The 10,042-nt window shown below is 41.9% G+C and overlaps 1 protein-coding gene and 1 long non-coding RNA gene across 2 annotated transcripts in view; one reads left to right on the top strand and one right to left on the bottom strand.

Moving 5' to 3' along the window:
* Positions 1-10,042, top strand: part of LOC104948214 (microtubule-actin cross-linking factor 1-like) — a 91,329-nt gene that overhangs the window by 42,440 nt on the left and 38,847 nt on the right. The window contains exons 24-28 of the mRNA XM_010774384.1: positions 7,585-7,763; positions 7,850-7,988; positions 8,089-8,282; positions 8,970-9,129; positions 9,215-9,298. Coding sequence (XP_010772686.1) covers positions 7,585-7,763; positions 7,850-7,988; positions 8,089-8,282; positions 8,970-9,129; positions 9,215-9,298 — 756 coding nt within the window. The remainder of the gene's footprint in view (positions 1-7,584; positions 7,764-7,849; positions 7,989-8,088; positions 8,283-8,969; positions 9,130-9,214; positions 9,299-10,042) is intronic.
* On the bottom strand, positions 3,820-4,333 carry LOC104948210 (uncharacterized). The gene is made up of 2 exons (XR_798652.1): positions 4,059-4,333; positions 3,820-3,995 (listed from the first exon to the last, which is right to left on the bottom strand). It is a non-coding gene; the product is annotated as an uncharacterized lncRNA (long non-coding RNA).

The following is a 10,042-nucleotide window of genomic DNA, read 5'->3' as shown; positions in this document are numbered from 1 at the left end:
TCAGTTCGGGCGAAAGCGAGGCAAGCATGACGGTCACCCCAATCAAGTGAATGGGCAGACGCGTTGGAAAGCGTTTGAAGCTGGTCGAAGCTGTAGTGTTGCGACAGCTTCAAAAACGCTTTCGGTGGACGTTCAAGCCAATAAATCATATGCCAGTACAGCCGAATCAAATCATATGGCCAGCTAAAAGCTCTAGCCAATTCAAACGCGCTGCCTTGCTGTGTCAGGGCGGGAGATTTCATGTGATGGTTGTTGCGTCGCAGCTTCAGACACGCCCGCCGGCAAGCTTTTTTTGAAGCTGTAGTTTTTTGCGAAGAGCCGTAAGGATTCTGGGAGGGTTGTTACCGCGCTGCCTGTCCTTGACTTGGCTAGAATGGCCTCCCGTCTGCAGCTTCAGTGTTGGTTACCCGGCTGGCACGCCACCAGACTATTAACTCCTTCAGGTAAGCGCGCACCGGGCTTCTGATTAGTGGGGATTACACTCGGCGGTTGCCAGCAGGAGACCGGCCTGCGATCATTTACGCACTCGATTTCGTATCCCTAATTAATGGGTCATTGTAATGTAAATGAACATATTTGTAAGCGCTAATAGATTTAATTGCTTATTAAAACAAAATCAATTTTTTTATTGATATGTATTTATATATACTGTAATCGATAATTATAAGTTCATCAAATAATATATGACTAATTGTAATCGTATTTATTTTATCAGTTATTATAGCCTCAGGCTCTGTTTGCTTTACACCAATAGTAAAATTGAGTCTACCAGTGAAATCATCCTCACACTTCCTAGCATGGGTTGGACTTTGTGTTAAATTAAGGCAAATAATAATACAACATATGTAAACGGTGGCACACTCAAATGAATTTAACAACAGAAACCCACAATCAAGACTCAAAAATGGTTAAACATCTTAATCAGGTGAACAGTATGGATCAAAAGCTGCCTCTTTTAAATAAAAGTAATGATGTTTACAAACATGCGTGTTGTTGTTCCACAGACAGAGGGAGGCAGAGTCTCCAGTCCCCAGCTGTCTGTCTCTGAAGAGTGAACTGGTCTAAAGACTTTAAATCCAAACTTCAGTGATGGAACTGGACCTCAGGACACAAAGTAAGAGTCTGTTTCTACTGTAACCTGACCTGGAAGAGGGATTCTGTCTTTATGTCATCTAATTATATTAAAACGTTCTTAAATGATATCATGTGAGCAGTTTGTAAAGGCGAAAACGCAGCAGAGTAAGCTCAACATTATTTGATGATAATTCAATATGCAATTATATTATCATTGTATCTGTGGGCCAGTGGTGGAAAATATTTTTGGTGGGGCCTATGGAAATGGTGACAAAACCATACTAGGGCATTTAAAATCAGGAGACTTAAATACGAACATTGTGTGTGTGTGTGTGTGTGTGTGTGTGTGTTTGTTGTGTGTCATACTTGCCAACCCTTCCCGATTTTCGCCGGAGACTCCCGCATTTATCTCCGATTTTCTGACAAAATTAGATTTACTCACGACTGTTTCCACTCGGACTTTAATACAGGTACACCATTGTTTTGGTTTCCATGCTAGCGCGGTCTCTTTAGCAGCGCGCGCAACTCAAAGTCTGAGAGGGTGAGGAGAAGATGAAAACTGAACAAGAATCGACGCACCCCACCCGACAACTCGACCCTCTGATCACTCCTTTCCCTGTAAAATACAGGTCAGGACCCACACATATGCTCCATGGTGCCACAGGCATTGCCTTACAACTACAATAAGGGCATGTAAAATGTTAATCTACAGCTCCGGCGTTCACTAGCACACCGCGGATCTACACCCTGCAGACGCAGCCATCCCCCACTGTAGCGTCACCTTGGATACGAGTCTACGGTACGTCCACACAGCAGCTTTAAAAAAATCTTGAAAATCTTGGAGCTGGGCGTGTTCTGGGAGCTTGGGGATTTTTTCGAGAGCAACGCGACCAGACAACCAATCACATGAATCTCCCGCCCCGACATACAAAGCAAAAAACCCCGGGGATTTTATGCGAGCCTAATTACATATATCCCCAAACAGGCGGAGAACCTACCGGTTTCACCCACTGCTCTGCCACCTCCCTCCATGCCTGGGTTCCTCCGGTTTGTAATCCCGGTTAATAGTTCCTGGTCGTAAAGAACCGGGTGATTTGCTACCGTAATTTTCTCGTTTGGGATATGAGGAAATGAACTCGCGGTCTGGCTCTCCCAGCTTGCACGCGGGTTTGCTTGGGCTAGCGCGCTTGAACTGTTCAGATTTGCATAAACGGGATTTGATTGGCTGACCCGGTTCCAGCTCAGCTTCACAAGTTGAAAATTGCTCAACTTTTGAATCCTGAATAATCCATAGTATGTGCAGACGCGCAGCAAGGAGGCGGATCCTAAAGGGTGGTGTTTCCTACAAGGGTTATGAGCCCCGCCCCCCACCACGTATTGTTCTTAAAGTACTGATGACGCTCTGTTTCTCATTTATTTTAATGCTTTGAATGAATCATAAAGGAACTTTGAAAAATAATAATTATAATTAATTTGCATAAAGAATGAAGAGTATACAACCCACAGAGAAGACAAATTAATTGACCTATTGACAGATCATAATGAATACAGAGTCAACCCTAACCGTAACCCTAACTCATAAATTGTAGGCATATCATTTTTTACTGTTTGTGCAGTGGTAGTAATTATTATTCAAATCAATCAACTACGTTTTATGGAAGATATTGCTGTATATCATTTAACAACATGAGTAGAGGTTTCTGTACACCTAAAATACTGAAGTTGAAGTTACTGTCCTGATGTGTATCATTCATTTGTTCATGTTGTGTCTGGTGGTAAGATTAATTAATTAATTAACGTATTTATTATTTTTGAAACATTACAATACACATCAAATACTAAACATGAAATGTATACTACATACCAATACATTGTACAAAGGAAAATATATACAGTACATACAAAGAGGAAAGTCTTCATTAAACATAAACATTTTAACAATTCTGATGCCTGCTTGCAATTTTCAAGCTCACAAACAACTTGGTGGCTGTTTCCCCAGGTGAACTTCTGCACATGAATGGGGTTTCTCAGCCCAGAAAATGTTCTTCCAACGGCAAAAATGCCCTTTTTGAGGTCTAAGCATTGGGATGGAAGATGGTGATTAGAAGTAATATATATATATATATTTTTTTTTTTAAATGACAATCAAACATGTGGGAAGAGACGGGGCGGCGCCCCTAGCGCCCCTATGGGCCGGCCACCACTGGTGAACACGAATCAATAGATTAAAAATCGTGTTGGTGAACACGAAATGCCATGAGACTGGGTTGGCCGATCTTGAATGACACACAGAGACCCAGAAGTCATTGTACCACTCTATCAAATTATTTTTCGATGGGTTTATTGTATGATCACTGATCAGTATGACAGATGAACAGATCAACACTGCTTTCAACTAAAGACACAGCCAAGCAAAAAACGCACAGGAGCCTGCACGCACTGCGCTTTACTCCGCAGCAAACAGCTGTTTGCTTTTCATCCAACAACGACAACCGCTTCACGAAACGCTATGTTGCAGCGTTAATAAACTACACAATCGAACAAAATGTCAAAATACCAATACCACAGGACAATGTGAATTTATATCTTACTGTTTTACAAAAAAATGTTAAGCAATATTTGTTGTGGGGAAAGAATGTTATGCTGCCCGGGGGATCTGAATAGTGCTTCCGGCCAGCGGGCCATTTATAATGTCGAGCCCTGCATTAACTCAGGCTTTTTACAAATGACTGTCATTCTGTTTACATTTCAGCATCCTTTCCAGATGTTTATTGCTATGAATTCACAGCAGATTCTCTGCAAGTTGGGTTTATAAAGCACCAGGTTAATACAGCTGAGTGTCTTAGTAGATGCAGTGAACTTGTGTTCCTCTGGGGGATGTCATGAATCCAGACAGGATGCTCTTTGGTTTTATGATAACACTTTTTTTAAATATCAAACTAGAATGTTCCCCTTGTTGTACCTTTGGTGAGAATCAGCTCCACTAAAGTAAAGTGCTGTAAAGGATGTGTTCCTCTCCACAGAGGGAAGAGGAAGAGTGGTGTTCCTGTGGAGGAGCAGCTGTCCAGCTGTGCTCTGTGTCAGGACGTCCTGAAGGATCCAGTCTCTACCAGCTGTGGACACTGGTTCTGCAGACAGTGCATCACCTCATACTGGGAGCAGAGACCTCCATCAGGAGACCCCTCCTGTCCCCAGTGTGGAGAGAGATCCAGAACCAGAGCTGGCCTGCAGACAGCCAGTCAGAGCAGCTCTGTACGAGGTGAGAGGCCGAACACATGCAGCGTCTTATTCCTCTCCCTGGTTCATTTGGTCTGGATGAGGTATTCTGTTGTAGAGCAGAGACATTAAGCTGTTTGCAAAACATTTACACTCTGTCTATTTTTATTAGTTTGATTGTTAGATTCTCAAAAGCATTTCCTGATTCTCTCCTGTTTCCTTCTCTTTCAGCAGAACGTGGTCTGCAGGAGGTTCTAGATCAGTGGTACTCAACCTTGTCCTAATCAGGAGCCACATTGACGAAAAAATATTTTTGCAAGAGCCACAATCCAAAAACGCTCCTTTCCTCCCTGAAACCTTTATGCATTTGAGAATATGGATAATAGTAATATGTTACTTAAGAATGAAAAGCATAATGTACAATGCAATAACTGTGATTTCTTATTTTCACTGCAACCACAAAACACACAAAACAACAGATAACAGACAGCATGTTTACTGATAATCACAGTCCATATAACAGCAGATTATACACAGCAGGGGTTGTCAGAAGAGTAATGTTGACCTTACTTCACACTCAATGTGATTTCTGACACTCCTTCTGCCGCACAAGTGATTTGAAGTTGGGCTCTGCGCTGGAAACGGCGATCCGGAGGGCCTCTGTTGTGTGCTGCAGACTCAATCTGTTTCGGTTGCGACATTTTATTTTTGTGAGCGCAGAGAATGCTGCTTCACACCGGTATGTGGACGGAAACATTGAGATGATGCGTCTTGCCAGTTTGGAGATATTTGGTAGATGCCCCACCAGTTTCCAAAAGTCCACGACATCTGTAATCCGAAATTGACGCTGAAGTTCATCTGAGCTCTTTAACTCCACGAACTCCATTTGAAGCTGCACAAGTCCGAGCTGGTCGCTTATTTGCTTCATTTCATTGACTTCAATCAGGAATGGGTTTTTCACAAGTAGAAAAATATTGCTATGGTCCTTGAAGTCGTGGAATCTGGATGTGTAGTTTTGCTTGAGCTCAGTTAGCACCTCACAGAATTGAGATTGACAGGTCAGGAGAGCGTCTGCATGCCTCGCCATCACTTTCTGCACGGTGGGGAAGAAACGGTAATCAGAACCACGGACACTTTGGTCGAGTACATCCAGTTTGTCAGAAAATACTTTGACAGCCGTGTAGAGCTCATACACGGTCTTGTTTCTTCCCTGCATCTTGAGATTAAGTTCGTTCAAGTGCTGCGTAATGTCACACAGGAACGCAACAGACAGCACCCACTCTTTATCATCCAAAAAGGAAAATCGGGAAGTCTCCCCTTGGCCGACAATGAAGGCTTTCAGGGGTTCAATCAAGTCCATTAAATGTGCAAGCATACGTCCTTTAGACAGCCATCTGATCTCGGTGTGTAACACCAAATCTCCATAGTGAGTGTCAAACTCCTCACACAGCAGTTTAAAATTTAAGTGGTTTCTTGCACGGGCCCTGATATAATTAACCACTTCGATTACATTTGCCATCACTTCATTCAGACATTTGAACTTAGCAAATAAGGCTTGTTGATGCACAATACAATGGTATGAGAAAATACCCTCAGCAGCAACCCCGCCGTTTTTAAGCGTCTCTTTCAGCAAGGCCACGGCTCCGTTCCTCTTACCAAGCATCGCCGGTGCGCCATCTGTCGTGAATGCTGTGATTTTTTCTTGGGCCAATTTAAACTTCTGTAATGTTTCCAGCACAGCGTTTTTTATTTCACAATGCCCGTTGTTCCATTTTTCAGTGAAACCATGTCAGCAGTTCCTCTGTAATGTCAAGCTTACTGTTGACCGCCCGGATAAAGATTAGTAATTGTGGCGTGTCATTGACATCCAGCCTTTCGTCCATTGCAAGGGCTGACAACTCAGCGGATGACAGTTTGTCCTTAAGAGTATGTGCAATGTTCTCTGAAATTGTCTGATGCCCTCCTAGCTACAGTAGAATCCGACAGTGTTGCATTTTTTTGGCCTCTCGTTCCAGGTCTTTTTTTCTCAGGAAACAACGTTGAACAAGCCAGCAGTATGCAGTCCTTCACCATTTCTCCATCAGTATATGGCTTCATCTTTTTCATCAGTTCATGTGTGAATTTTGTTAGGATGCCTCTGTCGCTCCTTTCACTCGTATTAGTGTGGAAAAAGTTTTTTTTGAGCAGTTCGGTTCTGTTTGAGTCTAGCCAGCTTTTCCCGCCCTCAGCTCTCCACCTTTCGGAAAGTCGTAGCTACTAAACTTCGGGTGTTTTGTGTCGTGATGGCGCTGCAAATTGGACCTTTTAAATTGTGAACTGATGTTGTCACAAAGCAGGCAGGTGCATTTTCCCGAACCGGTGGAGACGAAGAAAAACTCCAGTTCCCAGTCCTCTTTAAATGTTCGATATTCCTCTTCATATTTTCGTTTAGTCGTAGCCATTTTTGCATAGTGCTGTATAGTTTTCCCAGTGTGACGTAGCAATTATCTCGCGCGAAACAATCAGAGCGCGAAACCTGACATAATATTTGATTGGCTATTCAGAGGGGGAGGGGCGACGACTGATGTGTGACTTGTGAGTGATAATGAAATGTTGATGAATTCTTCTGACTTTGTTTTTCGTTTTTCAAAGATTTTTTAAATTTTTTTTATTTTTTAAGTGGGACTTAAAAGAGCCGCAGTTAGTCTTAAAAGAGCCGCATGCGGCTCGCGAGCCGCGGGTTGAGTATCGCTGGTGTAGAGAGTTCTACTGAGGCCTGTAGGCGGTTGAGAATTGTTCTAAGTATCATCTAAATAGTTGTATCTCTATGTTGATGAATTAAGGATAACAAATAGAGAAAAAGGTACCATGATACTTTTTCATTTTATTTCCTGAATTTCTTTGTTTTCTATCTGTGAAACAAACAGCTGAGAATGTATTGTTTTCATTTTACAATCTTTTTTAAATGGGTGGAAAAATAAAGTTTTGACAGTGGTTTTTATTTTTATTTAAAAAAATGTCAAAACAAATGACCTTGGTTCTTTTCAAAAGTATTATTCAGTCATTTTCAGAAAGTAATTTACGTCTGACTTAAAATCACCACATTTCTTTTTTGTATCAATCACCTCCCACGGTTTCCCTGGTTTGAAATAAACATTGAAACAAAGGAAACTTTAAAGAAAAAGGCTGCACCACAACTGGAGCATTTTTTGACTCAATCTACCTATTAGACTGTACTGTGTAAGACATACCTCCCACCTCATTTTGATCTTTATTATTTACTAATGGTGTCCTTAAAATCCCATTTTTGTCCAGAATCTGCAGTCGGAGTTGGACGCCATGCGCTCCAGTTTGGGAGATGTGTCCCGGCGCTGCATCAGTTTCTTCGAGGAGAAGCCGACGTCCTCCAGCATCCCCGTCCTCCGGGCTGAACTCAATCAGGCCGTGGAGAAGACAGACAAACTGCACAACCTCTCCTCTGTATACCTAGAAAAGTAAGTGAGCCCTTCCTTCTTCTGTTAATTGGTTAACTCAAAAAAGCCCACTAATGTTTCACTTCCGAAATGTTTCCTCTCCTCAGGCTGAAAACTGTAGAGGTCCTGATGCGTAGCCTGGATGAAGCTGAGAGCCAGGTCAGGAAGAACGAGAGCAGACTAAGTGAAGAGGACATCGTTCCTGCAGACACGACGGCCATTAAAAACCTCAGAGAGCAACTAGGGGTAAGCGACACATAATATTGCATAGACTCCCCTTAAGGCTTGTGTTGTGAGACTGACTCTAACCTTTGATCTGCATCCTTCTCCTGATTCCTCACTCCAGAAGTTGCAGGCTGATCTGGTGGATCAGGAGAGCGTCTTCCAGTCCCTGCAGTCGGAGGTCGCCTGCGCCAAAGAAGCTGCGTCTCAGCTCAGCAAGCTGCACCCGGACCGCAGCCCTGAGCTGGAGCGCCTCCAGGAGAGAGCCAATCAGATGGCAGACAGGTGGAGCGGAGTCAAGAGGCAGATGGACACACGGTGGGCAAGACAGAGGGAAGATGTGGGGGGAAAGGAAACGATTAGGGGATGAGAAGGGTAAAAGGAGGAGAATTGAAAGATTGAAGTCTAATTTTGTTAGGCTTGTATCATGACAACCTTTTTGAATCTTGAAAGGATGTATGAGCCTGTACAATGCAAACACTGATTCGTGTCAGGATAATCTGGTCCAAAATAATTGTGATGTACTTGATATTCTTGAAAATAATTATCCAAACATGTTTTTGACTCTTAAAATGTGAAAAGAAAAACATACTGAAATGACTTTACCTGACATTTGGTAAGAAACTAATATTGGTATTGTTTCACAGAAACACAAATCTGAAATTAATTTTCTGTAAAAAACAACCAATCAAACAATCTTAAATAGAGTCATCATAAATCATAATTTCCCCATGTATACATTCAGGATAAAAACTGTTTCTACCGTGATAGCAAGCTTGACATCTTATTGTAAGTACTTGTGAATATTTACAATTATCCTAATAATGCAAATTCACCAGGAACAACTTATTTAATGTTTTTGTATCAACAAACAAAATCCTCCCATCACTACCAAGTATAATTATCAGTAAATATTTAGATAACAGAACAAAAGCTTATATTTATATGTAGAATAAACATGTCTGTGTGTTACTTTTTCTGACAATCCATGTGTTCTCATTGCAGACGGACAGATCTAGAGTCAGTGGGCTCGGCCCTGCAGCAGTACAGAGACGGACACTCTGCTCTCATCAACTGGATCGAAGAAACGACAAAGAGACAAGAAAACACCCAACCTGGACAGACGGACAGCAAGGTGCTGTCAGAACAGCTGGCCCAGCAGACGGTCAGTACCACTGATTACTTTTAAAACTGACACATTGTACCCAACGGTCTTGTATAAATGTCATGATTTGTTTTGGCTTCTTTAGGCATTAGTAGCTGAGATTGAACAGAACCAGACCAAACTAGACGAGTGCCAGACTCACTCCAAACAGTACTGCACCTCAGTGAAGGTCAGAGACTCTTTCTGTTTGTGTTTCATACAGTGTGTCAAATATCTGAGTGTCACTTTACAAAATATTGAAATATGTTATTTTTATTTCAAGTTTTTTGTAATATATATATGTTTGCCTTATTTTTATATAATTGATTAAAAAAAATTGTTTCCTAGTTTTTCCTTCACTTCACTGTTGTCTACATACAAGAATGAAATGCGTGAATAAATAAAAAGTGATATACAGTAGGGCAAAAAAGTATTTAGTCAGCCACCAATTGTGCAAGTTCTCCCACTTAAAAAGATGAGAAGTCTGTAATTTTCATCCTAGGTATACCTCAACTATGAGAGACAGAATGAGAAGAACAAATCCAGAAACTCACATTGTCTGATTTTTAAATACTTTATTTGCAAATGATGGTGGAAAATAAGTATTTGGTCAATAACAAAAGTTCATCTCAATACTTTGTTATATACCCTTTGTTGGCAATGACAGAGGTCAAACGTTTTCTGTAAGTCTTCACAAGGTTTTCACACACTGTTGCTGGTATTTTGGCCCATTCCTCCATGCAGATCTCCTCTAGAGCAGTGATGTTTTGGGGCTGTCGCTGGGCAACACAGACTTTCAACTCCCTCCAAAGATTTTCTATGGGGTTGAGATCTGGAGACTGGCTAGGCCACTCCAGGACCTTGAAATGCCTCTTACGAAGCCACTCCTTCGTTGCCCGGGCGGTGTGTTTGGGATCATTGTCATGCTGAAAGA

This window comes from Notothenia coriiceps, unplaced genomic scaffold, assembly GCF_000735185.1.
Source record: "Notothenia coriiceps isolate Sejong01 unplaced genomic scaffold, NC01 NC01_scaffold00013909, whole genome shotgun sequence".
Taxonomy (NCBI): domain Eukaryota; kingdom Metazoa; phylum Chordata; class Actinopteri; order Perciformes; family Nototheniidae; genus Notothenia; species Notothenia coriiceps.
This window is presented reverse-complemented; position numbering and strand designations above follow the sequence as displayed.